This window comes from Anser anser (assembly GCF_964211835.1).
Source record: "Anser anser genome assembly, chromosome: 1".
Lineage (NCBI taxonomy): Eukaryota > Metazoa > Chordata > Aves > Anseriformes > Anatidae > Anser > Anser anser.
In genome coordinates, this window is record NC_139720.1 from 32,221,868 (window position 1) to 32,235,231 (window position 13,364).

The 13,364-nt window shown below is 38.6% G+C and overlaps 1 protein-coding gene across 6 annotated transcripts in view; it reads left to right on the top strand.

Moving 5' to 3' along the window:
• PPHLN1 (periphilin 1) overlaps positions 1-13,364 on the top strand; it is a 71,989-nt gene that overhangs the window by 4,292 nt on the left and 54,333 nt on the right. For all 6 annotated transcript variants that reach the window (XM_083801571.1, XM_083801570.1, XM_083801569.1 and 3 more), the window contains 4 exons: positions 1,099-1,146; positions 2,408-2,499; positions 5,121-5,300; positions 6,169-6,230. In XM_083801571.1, coding sequence (XP_083657697.1) covers position 1,146; positions 2,408-2,499; positions 5,121-5,300; positions 6,169-6,230 — 335 coding nt within the window. In that variant the 5' untranslated portion in view covers positions 1,099-1,145. The remainder of the gene's footprint in view (positions 1-1,098; positions 1,147-2,407; positions 2,500-5,120; positions 5,301-6,168; positions 6,231-13,364) is intronic.

Genomic DNA, 13,364 nt, shown 5'->3' on the forward strand with positions numbered 1-13,364 from the left:
GACGGGGCACGGTCCAGGGGATGCAAGGAAGAGGGGACGCAGTCTGCCTGAGAAATGTTGATGCCTGCCCAGCCCCTGGCATGCATTTAAGCCTTTAGGTAAAGTCACTGAAGAAGAGAATGAAGAGAGAAGAGATGCAGTTACTGTAAAACCACCAGGAAAAGTGCTTCTAAGGGGTGCACCTGACCAACAAATACAACTGTTGCGAGCAGCTCTTTCAGAATTAGCAGTTGTTGCGCGAAGCCCATCTGAGGGGCCCGGGACAACATACCCTCCCGGTCTCACCCTTACCAAAACCAGTACCAGCCCAGCTCTGTTGGTTCAGTCAGCTTTTTATACTCTGTGCCTGCGTCAGACTACTCTTGTGTCTCGGTTATGGAACACACCTAACGTCAAGTCTGTTATAAAATGGGGCATTTTAAGAAGATGCTCTGATCAGTTTGTATCAATCAATGCTGTTGGGAAGGGTGGAAGGCTCTGAAGGGAAAGGCTTACCACTATTCAGGAAAGAGCTTCTTAGTGATTTGCTAAGCAATTGTTAAAGACAAAGCATGTGTTAAACCAAACTTTTCATTAACCTCTGGTCACATGCAGTGGAGTCTTATTTTTTTCTCATTATTAATATATTAATATAAATGTGAACACAAAATGAACATAAAATTAATATTAATCACATTAATATTGAAAGACAATTAAATGAAAGTAAGTTAAGTGAATATATTAGATATTTTCCCGAGCGTTTCTAAGAAAGCAGTTTTGATAATTTCCAATAACTTCCGCTAATAAATGGAAGAGAAACTGATACTTGAGGTAGTGAGTAAAAGACCATAATAGGGAAAATAAAACTCAGAAACTTTTTCAGAAAGTGTTGTACATATAGTAATTTGTCACAGAAAATTTGTTGGTATTCTAAATTCTGATGTTCATGTTCTTACTTAATTAAGTACAGTGAATATCCAGTACTAATTCAGACAGATTATGGGGGACAGGCAGCTGAAGGATTTCTATTTTAAATGTCTGGTTTACTTACAAGAAATGTACATATGAGCTTGCTTGAATGTTTTTTTTTGCTAATTTCAGTTTCTTTTCTATTTCCAGGTGATTGAATGGGTCTTCTGAGGCACAGTTGCTGAAACTAACAGAAAAGTGAGTATGCAAGTATTTGTTGTTTTTCACAGAAAATTATAATTGGCAGTGCTTACCTCTGATTACAGTTAATAAACCCTTTATCTTGTTGATTCTTGGCATCTGGAAGAATTCTTATTTTTATATAGCCTCATAAGACCATTTCCAGTTGAGTATTTTTCTTTTATGAAGGTAGATAACATTTTATATTTCTCCTTTTGAATATGTCCTGCTATTTCTTTTTCGTGTGGATTATTTTAATAGCTAGAACCCCGTGTGAAAGGAAACATTGAGAAATGCAATTCTAGCAATTTCTTAACTATTTTCAGCTATATATATACTTCTTTTTTTAACCTTTACAATTATCAGAAAGGTTTCAGCTCCTTGAGTTTGTGTTGTCTAACACAGCAGAGTCTCTTATGGTGATGGTTTATTTCCACATGATTTTAGTTACTAATTTTGACTTTGGAAGTCACCGTTTTCTGGAAAGAGGAGTTTGTGTGTTCTGCTGGCTTAAAAAAGGAAAAATCTGCTCGTGAAGAATGCATATCATTTATGTATTCAAAACAGAGCTTTGTGCTAGCTGAATGATGTCGTGTTTTATCCTGTTTCCAGAAGGTCAAGATGATGAAATAATTCAATCAAAATTATATAGGAAAGTAGGAGCTCTGCAGTTTAATAAAGAGGAGTTGAACTCATTTTAAAAAAACAAGTCTTTTTTTTAGCACAGAAATATCGGAATTGCTATGAGGAGTGTGTGTATGAATTTACTTCTACAGTTGATATTCGCACTATGTGTAAATCTCAATAGGGTTGTTTACAGTACCCTTAAGTCCGGGATTTATGCTGAATATACTTCACTAATTTCCAGTTCTTGCCCATGCTGAGTTGTGAAGAGTGCATAGCAGAACTCCATATAAACTAAAACAAAAGTTTGTTACAGATCTTGGTTTTATTTACTACAATTTCTGACTATTTGAAGTTTTATCCCTTGACACGTAGAGGCAGTTTATGTTGGCTCTTGGTACTGCAGAAGTTTTGAACAATATTGCCACCAGAATCTTGATTTCTAGTTGCCTTAAATTAATTACTTATTAATTATAAATAGATAGATTTACTTTTAAAAGGACGTCATTTAACAAAAAAAAAAGGCGTGTACAGAGCTTGTACATAATTTATTACCTTGGGAGAAGCCAGAGAACCTGTCATTTCTATGCGTACTATCCTTTCATCTATTCATAACAAGTCTGGTTTTGACTAGTTGGATTTTTATTGTCTTTAGTGGCATATCGAAGAGATGAAATGTGGTCTGAAGGACGATATGACTATGAAAGAATTCCAAGAGAACGTCTTCCTCCGAGGATTCATCCTGATGTAAGTATACTATGTTTCTTAATTATTATACTATACAGTGACCTGTAATGTAAGGGCTGCATTTAGGCAGTTAATTTCTGGTAAACCTTCACATCTTCCTCTTTGACCTCCAAGTTCAGTTCTTTTCTCATTCATTCAAGTCAACAGTCTAGCAAATACATCTGTAAAGAGATCGTAGGAGGCCTATCAGTTTAAATCTTGTTGTATTTTCAAATCTATTGAAAGTGGTTTAGAGAACTCATATTTTGATAAAGTGATTTTTTTTAACCAGTGTAATTCTTTGTGTAATTAAACATAGAATTTTTAATAACTCGTGGAAAAGCAGAGGCCATACTGTATTTTGTTTTTCTCCAGAAACTTTTTTGTATATTAATACATCTTTGAAGTGATTAGGGGTCATTAAATGACTACTTGCAGTGTTCTTCTTGTCACCGATGCATCTTTTTATTACTATGGTATAAAAGCAAATGTTTATAGCAAATGTTGAAAATACATACTTGCTAAAGAAATTATTTTGTGGAGTCATGTCAGGAAAATGATTGCCAAAAGGAGTCTTATTTTGTAGGCCTGGAGACTACTTCTATATGTTATGCCTGTAAAAACAAATGCAAAGGCTGTGCTTGCTCTTCTGTAGAATAACTTTAGAATGCTTTTAGAAAATATCTGTGCCAAAGAAGCAGGTGAAATTACTTTTTTTCCCCCCCTATGTCTGAAGTCTAAAGAAGAGACAGAACAGTTTGCAGTTTTGTCATTTTGAGCTATTATGGTTTAAATAGAACTGTAAGAATACTTTTTAATGTTTCTCTCTACATGCTGTGCATACATGTTTTGCAACATAAAATTTCATCTATGCCTGTTTTTCTGACTTTTAATTACCTTATAACTTGGTATAATAATGTAGCTAATTTAGCATAATTTCTGGGTTCCCTGTGCTGTATTTTTAGCTTGTTTTTTAGGAAGCAAGCCACCACTGGTAACTAGCTATGCTGTTTTCTCCATTGATCAGTGTATTAGTGCTTGGCTTCTCTGTGTTATTTTTAATGCTCTTCACAGGCAACAACAAAGTTCCTGCATTTTCAGCAAACTAGAAATCAGATAAGTTGCTACAGGGTATTTAGTCAGATGCTTCTCCACTAAATTTATCAGTAATAGAATATGAGGAAAGACAGAATATATTTTAACAGTTTTTTTTCTTTAAAATCAATATTTGGCTTGACTAACACATTGCTAATTTAATTTATCCATTTTGGCAGTGACATTTCCAAATTCCATTAATCTTTCAGGTTGTCCAGGGAACAAAGCATGGCATATACATTATGGAATTTTATTTTAAAAGTTAAAATGTGTGATGTAGTCTTCTGTATCACACTTAGATGGCAAGGTTTTGTTAGCACGTGGGCTGCAGGGTTGGCCATTAAGAGGAGGTACCAGGAGCTGCCCCGTGTCAGATCAGAGCCGGCTCCAAAAGGGACGTGCTGCTGGCCAGAGCCAAGCCAGTGAGTGGCACTGGTTGGGCCTCTGGGAGAGCAGATTTAGGGAAGGGAAGAAAAAACCAAACTGCTATATAACAGCAGCTGGGAGAGCAAGGAGTGAGAAAATGTGAGAGAAGCAGCCCTGCAGCCCCCCAGGTCAGTGCAGCAGGAGGGCAGGAGGTGCTCCAGGCAGGCAGCAGCAGTTCCCCTGCGGCTTGTGGAGAGGCCCCTGGTGGAGCAGGCTGTCCCCCTGCAGCCCATGGGTCCCACACGGAGCAGATCTCCACGCTGCAGCCTGTGGAGGAGCCCCCGGTGGAGCAGGTGGATGTGGCCTGGAGGAGGCTGCGGCCCATGGAGAGCCCCCGCAGGAGCAGGCCCCGGGCCGGAGCTGCAGCCCGTGGAGAGGAGCCCACGCAGGAGCAGGGGGTCTGGGGGGAGCTGCCGCCCGTGGGGGACCCGTGCTGGAGCAGTTTGCTCCTGGGGGATGGACCCCGTGGTACGGAGCCAGGTGGGAGCAGTTCTTGAAGAGCTGCTGCCTGTGGGCAGCCCCCGCAGGCTCAGTTGGGGAAGGACGGCATCCCGTGGGAGGGACCCCACGTGGAGCAGGGGCAGAGAGGGACCGTGAAGGAGCCGTGGGGATGAAGCTTCAGGGACTGACCGCAGCCCCATTCCCCTGCACCGCTTGGTGATGGGGAGGAAGTAGAAGACGGTGGATGTGGAGGAAGGTGTTTTTAGTTTGCTTTCAGTTCTCACTGCTCTAGCTTGTTATGAATAGGCAATGAATTACATTAATCTCCCTTATTGACTTATGCTGGGTCTGTTTTGCCCATGTCAGTAATCGGTGAGCAATCTCCCTGTCCTTATCTCAACCTAAGAGCTTTTTTCTTTTCTCCCACATTATATTTTCTCCTCTTGTTTTCTTGTAATTAAACTTGCAATGCCTAAACATTGCATCGGAATAGTGTCCAATTAAATACAAGTTATTCCACCATCAGTCTGTTGTGACTTTTTATGGTGTTCCCCTGTGCTTATTTCAGCTTTGAGATTATCACAGTCCACTGTTTAGAAATAACATATTGTTTTTACTCTTGTGTGTTCACTATAGATTTCCAGATGTTAAAAACAATATGATTTTGTTTTGTGGTTTAGGATGATTACCATCGAGTAGTAAACGTCGTGCCCAAGAAACCACCACTGCTTGACAGACCTGGAGAAGGGAGTTACAGTCGGTACGATGATTACAGCCATGTTGAGTACAGGGACTACGAAGAGGGTCGCAGTTTTGCCCATGAACGAAGAAGTGGCCCACCACACCGAGGCGTGCATAAGGTGATTCTTCTCCTGTGACTATGATGTTTGCCACCTTATAAAGGTTTGAATGCTGAACAATTAATTATTTTTTCAGACAGAACATTGCTGGTTTTGCTACTTCATACTTTTATGCAGTTACTGTGCCTCTAAGACTTCAGTGATGATACTGTAATAAGCGTTTTGCCTGCTTTTTGTGTTTCCTAGTTACTGTATGGGCTTGGAAATGATCCTTTGTCCAGGTCTATGGGGAGCTCAGAGTCTGAACTGGGAAAACAGGAGTAGCCAGAAGTCCTGTGTAATGTGGTGCAAAGTTACCTGGATGACTAGAAGAACGATAGCAAAATCTTTGTGTATAACAAGTGCTCGCACGCGACTTGTTGAATGTTGTCTACCTAGCATTCTAATTTGCAAAGTTGTTAACTTATTTAAATTCTGCCATGATGCTGATTTTTTTTTTTTCAATAGCTACTCAAACACAAACTTTGTGATCGCTTTGAAAGGTCATTACTGTGAGTCCACCAACCCAGCTGTTTGAAATTCTGTAATTCCAAGCTAGTGATGAGAATTTATATTTCACTGAGGAAATTTATATTTTAAAAGCAGAGCCCATTTATATGGTTTGGAAATTTTTGTACCATACAAAATACAAGAAGTTTTTGTTTTGTATGGCATCTCAAAGTTGCTCTTTTTATCAATGATAGAGGAAGAAAATAGGAGTGGGGCCGAGTGGATAAACGGAGAGGAAATCTTTCAGTGAACGATTAATACTCTCTTAGCTCATTAAATGCTTTGGTTCCGCAGTAAAAATAAGTACCATTTGGAAACATTGTATTTGACATCTGTTGCTGAGATACACTTCAAACAACTGTTTCTGTACGTTTTGCAGGATGAATCAGGATACAGATGGCCAAGGGATGATCATTCTATAAGTCGGCAGCCTGAATACAGGTATTTTATAAAACTTCACAGCAATGCCCTGCGTAGGAAGGTTTGGAGGCTGTCTGTTCCAATCTCCTACTCAGAGTAATTTCTGTTTGAAACAGAATGATCAAAATGATCAAGGCTTGTTCAGCTAAATTTTGAATTTTAAAACTATGCTGGGAAGGTTTTTTTTTTGTTTGTTTGTTTTTTAGATATTGAATGTTGTGAATGTTGCTTAACTGCAAGGGTATTGTTCAGGTTCTCCTTCCCTAAACTGTCTTAGCATATTTGGTTGAAACAGCATGTTAGTGATGTGCACATGCTGTCATTCTATCTGAGCTATTGGAATGTACCTAAAAGCCTGCTCTGAATATCAATATGCTGTTGTTGCATCTGTTAGAAACCCACTGATCTATTCGGGTTTCCCATTATTTCCCTAGTAAAAAACCTTTAAAAAACTACTTTCACATCTTTGCTACCCCGGTCTGTTAAATAAAATACAAACTGTTTATGTTACAAATTTAATGTACATGTGCATAGGGATATATAAATACCACTACCTGCAGGAAAAAGGTTAAGTAAGTGTTATGTTTTAATAATCTTTGTCTTATGGAGATAGCCTCACAAAAGCCTGTTCCAACCTGTAGATATATTCAGATCAGTCTCTCTTTGAATCTAGGAGATGTTCGTGTACTTATGCTTAAATGCAGAAACAGAGAAGAGTTCCTGCTGTATAAATTTGTCAATCTGTAATTTAATTGACAGTTTATTCTTTAGAATTTTCCTTAATTAACCTTACTGTTTATTTTTGCTCAGATAATGACATCAAAACTGTCATAACACTTACTGTGACTATGTAGAACATTTTTCTTTGTTATCAAAACAGTTTGTAGAGTAGAGCAGTGGAATGATAAGGATATGGGAAAGGATGTCTGCTGAAGTGACAGATGATAGTGGAAAAGTGTTTTCTGGTTATGTTGTTTTGAGATACAAATAAACGACACAGAAGTCTTTATTTTAATATTTGTTTTTATCAAGGATAGGACGTGTAATGATAATATCTTTAAGATGTTAAAAATTATTTGCCTGGGACTGCAAGTAATTTAGTGCATCTACCTAGTCAGTCACACTTTTTGTATGACTTAGAGAATTCTTTGGTCTGTCTAATGTTTGCTTCAGTGACTGCAGTACTTTGAGGCCAAACGGAAAGATAGCTGAACCATCTAAAATCTTGCTGAGGTGGGTAGTGGGTAGATGCAGTTCACCATATCCTTGTTCTGACCTTCCTGTTTTCTCAGCTGGACTGATGAGCAGGTATTAATACAATTAATACATTTAATACATTAATACATTTAATACAATTAATTTCTGTGACCAATTTTTAGTCTGTACCTCAGGTTCCCATCTATGAAATGTAAGGAATAGTATTAAACAGTAGGGTGGTTAACATGCATGTGTCTGCAATGCAGTTTGATATGGGATTTTTTTGATATGATAAATAAGGATAGTGTTACACTCAAATTATATGGACAAGGGGGAAACTCACTGTAAATATAAAGACAAGAATTAATTGTTAGTGTATATTTCCGTTGTATAATGGAAATATTAGCAGTCTAAGAATCATTAATAGTTCAAATTTAATTATTACAGGAAGAATAAGTCTGTGCAGAAGTTAAATAGTAACAGTTCTAGGTGTTATTATTGCATGCACACTTCTTAGTTTCTTAACCTTTCTTCACCTGATCCTTTGTGTATGAATGATGGTGGTCAAACAGTGAGTGAATTGTCAGCATCTTTACTCCTGTGCAGGGAGGAGTTGATGTTGGTGGCTTAGGCTTCACCCTAAGATGCACCTGGGATCACTTTGTCAACAGGGTTTTATGTCTGTGTTGTTTTTTTTTTTTTCATTGGTCTACAGCACCCCATTACAGCCAAATTTGTCATATATGTTGCCACATATATATATATATTAGTGTCCTGGCTTTGGCTGGGGTAGAGTTAATTTTCTTCACAGTAGCTAGTATGGTGCTGTGTTTTGGATTTAGGATGAAAATAATGGTGATAACACATGGCTGTTTAAATTGCTGCAGAGCAGGACATGAACGGATCAAGGCCTTCTCGCTGGTGGGGCAGCACGAGAAGCACGGAGGCTGGGGGTGCACAAGGAGCTGGGAGGGGATGCAGCCAGGACAGCTGACCCAAATGGACCAAAGGGATGTCCTGTACCATATGGGATAATTAAAGCTGGGGTAAAGGAGGAGGTGGGGACATGTTTGGAGTGATGGGATTTGTCTTCCCAAGAACCCATTAGGCATGGTGAGCCCTGCTTTCCTGGGGATGGCTGAACACCTGCCTGCCGATGGGAAGTAATGCATGAATTCCCTGTTGTGCTTGTATGCAGAGCCGAGTGATCTGTCTCTGTCTCAGCCCATGAGTGCTCACACTTTCACCTTTGCGATTCTCTTCCCCTGCCCCGCTGAGGTGGGGAAGCGAGCAGGTGGCTGTGTGGGGCTGAGCTGCCTGCCAGGGCTAAACCACAACAGGTAGATGCTATTTCGCTTGTTCCTTTTGTTACCCCTAAAACCAGTGTTGTTCGTCTGGCCATTTGTGAGTACTTTGCAGCCCAGGAGTCCCCAGTGCCAGGCTCCCATCTCTTATCATCCCATGACTGTCTTTCTGAATGCCATGTCCCGTGTTTCCACTTCTTAAGGTGTCTGCTCTTGTAGCAGGCCCACGTTTCTGCATACTACATCATCGTGTTAGTTAGAAATACCTCATTCTACGTAGAATAACTCTTCCTTACTGCCGTCTGCATAAAGCTATGTTTGTACCATTAAAGAAAAAAAAAAGGTAAACATGTTAGCTATAGACATCTGGTCAGTTAGAAAAGTTGCTGTTAAAGCTTCGTATACTGTAACACCTTTGTATGCGATAAGGGTCTGTGTGCACAGGACTTCTTCTCAAAACTGTGTTCTTAGGGCTAGAAGCAGTTGTAAAGGGTTTTTGAAAGGTAAATGTTCTTTGGAAACCTGTGTAAAAATTCTTATATCTTTCCCTCGTACTTTAGAACACAACAAACAGGAAAAAGACCAAAAAAAAAGAAAGGGGGGAGGAGAGGACACAAAACTGAGTTAATGCCAGGCAGCTTATTTTTACATAGAGCAAGAGTGGCACCCAGTGGTCAAAAAGATCGTCTTAAATGCTTCCTGATTCCTGCCAATTAAAATGCAAGGATAAAATGTCAGCTCATTTTGCAGGCTTCAGTAACGTGTTAGTGGTAGTCCCATCTTATTCTTTCTTAGAGGTTTCAGAGTGTCTGACTGTCACACAGCTGTGCTACGGAAGAACTTCACAGACGTGTTTGGTTCAGTTGAGCTTATGTATTTTCAGTTGAATGAAGCCGTACTGATTTATTACTTAAATACGCTTTATGTCAGCAGTCTGCTTGTAAATAAGAGCAAGGGAATAGTAAATACCCTTAAATGTCAAATTCTGTGATGAAACTGCTCAACACTTCCAGCGTTATGTGCTTGGTAATAGTTAGGTTTTTTCTCGTATTGCACATACTGAACTGTAGTGGATCTCAACAGAGTAGATCAAAGTACAGTACTTGGTATATTTCATCTCATTCGGTGAAAGAGCTAATTTGTGTTTCAAAGACATTTGCACTATAAAACCCAAGATTCAGAAATTATTGTATGCGGAAATGCTTGGATGTGATAAAGATACTTTGTGTAAGTTTTTGTGGAGTATGTATAAATGGTGCTTTTTTTTTTTTTATCTTTGAGGTAGTAAAAGGAGATGTAAGATTACTTTAACCAGAAATACGTAAAAATAAAATTAAAAAAAATTGCATGGAATGTGGGTAGGCCATAGTACACAGTGAGGTTTGTAAAACTAAAGACACTCAGGAGACTTGTGAAGTTAATGTTTTTTTGTAGTCAGTACTGTTACTATGAATTCTAAAAAAGAATAGGTCTTTTATTGACATAAATAATCAATTGGAGTTTTCTTGAGTATTCTTAAAAACTCATTCAGCAGCTAAAAGTGTGCTGTAAGAAACTGTCAGTATTACGTTTAGCATTTCCTATTTAAGCATTAATCATTTGCACTTTCCTGCTTTGATTTTTTTAGCAGTTTAACTGTCAAAAAGTAGTTTCTGGTCTCTTGCTCTTTCTGTTTTTGTTCCCCCTCTCCTCTTCCTTTGATGAAAAGCATTACTTGATATTCTCCCAAAGCAGAAGAGGCTGCTTGTTTGGAAAATCAAAAACCTTTAAATGGTGCAGCGTTTGGGGGTGTGTGTGGAAGCTTCCTATACTAAAGAAACAGTTTTTAAATTTTTTTTATTCTTTCCTCAAACTTCTTGCCTTTTCCTTAAATAAATAAGTAAATAAAGACGATGTGCTTGCTTACTTTACAATCATAACGTGTAAGCTGTAATATGTCAGCTGACCAGCAGCAATTCTCCATGAGTGACGAGGATTGCTAAGGGTCTTCAGCTTGGCTTAGCTGTATTTTTCTTCTTGCCTTCTTCCTTCTTACCCGGTTATGCTCTGGTTTCTAAGCAGCTGTTGTTTGCCCATCGTCTGTCACTGAGCAGAGCATTACTGGTGCTTTTGCCCTTTTCTGGACCGTTCAGTTCTGTAGAGCTGTTAGCTGTTTTCTACCATGCTCCATGAATAGTTCTCATGCTGATGTGACTTCTTTACGGTTATACCTTTTTATATGTAAAAATAATTTGGAGGATCTGCTGGGCAGAGGCTTCCGAATGAGTTTCTAGCCCTCTTTCTCCTGGGCTGATCAGTAAGGGATTCTTACTGGATTTCTGAACTGCAGGAACTGGTGTAAGATTTGTAACCTTACTGTCACAATTTGGTTTGAAGTTGTGTGCCTCTTGGTGCAAGCCTAGCTGGCATGTATGAAGAATTGTACATCAAAGCAGAGTGTCTTAGTGTGCCGAGCAGAGAATTATCTGTGTATGTGATGGCAGTTGTAATGTCTCAATCGCTGATGCTATGAGAATTGTGAAACTAGGAGAGGAGTAGAGATCAAATAACACGTGACTTGTTCATACAGTTATCTTTTACTGATGTTGATCACTCTTCTGGGGCTGTGTTATTACTTGTCTTTCATGATATATCAAACTCATTTATTCAGAGCACTCAAAGGAGTTATTTCCATGCATGTCAGATCTTTGCAGAAGTATGCACTGAAGAACTCCAGGGTTCCAGTTCCTCTGTACAGCCCTCGTAACAATGGATTTCACATACATGTACACTATTATAAAATGACATGAACTGTTCTGTCTGAAATGCTTTAGAAGATGTTAGCTGCTGTTTAATCACACCAAATTTTAATCCTTTAGAGCGTTCAGAGTATTACTTCATTCTTTTTTCCAGCCACACTGAGTTCATAGACTTCAAATGTGCAAAACTTGGCAACTTAAGATGGGCAAGACTCATCTTCAAAGAGAAATTGCAAAATAATGCACTTGTAAATCTGAGCTATACAAACATTGAATTTAAGACTTAAAATTATCTGAGTTCCAGATTTTCTGAAAATAAGGATTGCTGTATTTGTAGACAGAGTATTCTGCATCAGTAGTAATGGTGTTTCATATAATACAGAAGTGGCTCACACAGAAAATTGAGCATCTCCTCTCTAGTTGTTGTTATGAACATGTTTTCCTGTGTTAATGAAGGCAACTTGAACTCCATCTTTTTTTCATGTTTTCCTTTTCCATCTACTGTGTGAAATCAAGAAGTAATCCAAGTCCAGTCCTTAATACTAATGCATTTTTGTACATAAAACAGATCTACTGATCTGTGGATCGTACAAGAAATACTTTGTAATTAGTAGAAATACTAAACAACAACAAAAAAGTAATTTTGATGCTAGAAATTAAATAAAACTGTGTGGCAAAGGGTTGAAAATTCATTTTAAACAATTAGCCATCTCTGAACAACTGGGATTCACCAGTCAGTTCTGTATTGTGCTTTAGAAATCCTTTAAATCAGTGTCACTTTACCTTTCCTCTCTTTTTTTTTTGGAACGTTAAGCTTCCAATTATCTCTGCAGAGTAGTAAAGCATTATATAGCCCAATTTATAGACACAAACCTTCACAGTGAGATTGTGTTTACTGAAGTTCATGGAGAAAATTGGTAGCGAAGTGGGAGATAGAAGTACAGCAGTCGTGTTTTTCTGCTCTCTGCCTGAACTGCTGTTCCGTTTGGTGACTCTCTCCCTGCAGGTGCAGTATGCGATGGTAGGATGTTCCAGAGGAGTGACCTAAAGCTTGTACATTTAAAAAAAAAATAAAAAAAATTCCTTGGGCAAGAGTGGTCATTTTAAACCAAAACCTTTGACAAGAGAATCTCCAGATAGAAGCTAAAGGTCACTAGCATTCTCTTAATAAAGCAGGATTTAATATTGAGGATTCTGTGAGAGGTTTTTTTCCAGATGTAGAACAAGGCACTTACCTTTACATTATCGGCTTTCTATTACAGGGGGTAGCTTGTTGCTTTGTCCCCTGTAAGTATTCTTTAGTGAATGAAGTGGAACAGTGAAACTATTTAAATACTTTGTACTCATTTAAAGCAGCATATTGTATTGTGGGAGGTCTTCAGGCTTTGGATTTAGACTTTCTTGTAAAGTAAACCGATCTTTGTCCTGCTTATAGGAGAGAACTTAACCAAAGGGATTTATGAGATGGTGCTAAAAATGTACATAAGTCCGTTGTTCTGCTGCAATATTTGACAAGTCTTAAGGGACGCCATACAAGGACCTCATTCTTTATTAAAAAACACGTGTGGAGGGAAATAAATATGGCAGCCACCCAAAGAAAATGGTCTTGCTTTGACGGAGATTGATAAGTCGAGTTCTAATCATATTCATTAGTACATGCCTTTAGAAAAAAAAAAAGGGTAAAAAATTTCTTCCAGAACATTCAAGCTCTCAGGCATTCACAACCTACTGGAGTAACTTGCGCTTATTCATATACAAAGTTCCAGTTTCCTTACAATAGGTCATTGTGGGAGGTTGGTTATACCTGTCTGCAACTCCAGGCAAGGACTTGTTTGTCAAAATCTACTTCAGAAGACCCATTGTGTTAGGCTGCTAGCTAAAGTATTTTACCTTAGCTTAGGATTTTTTGAGAGGGA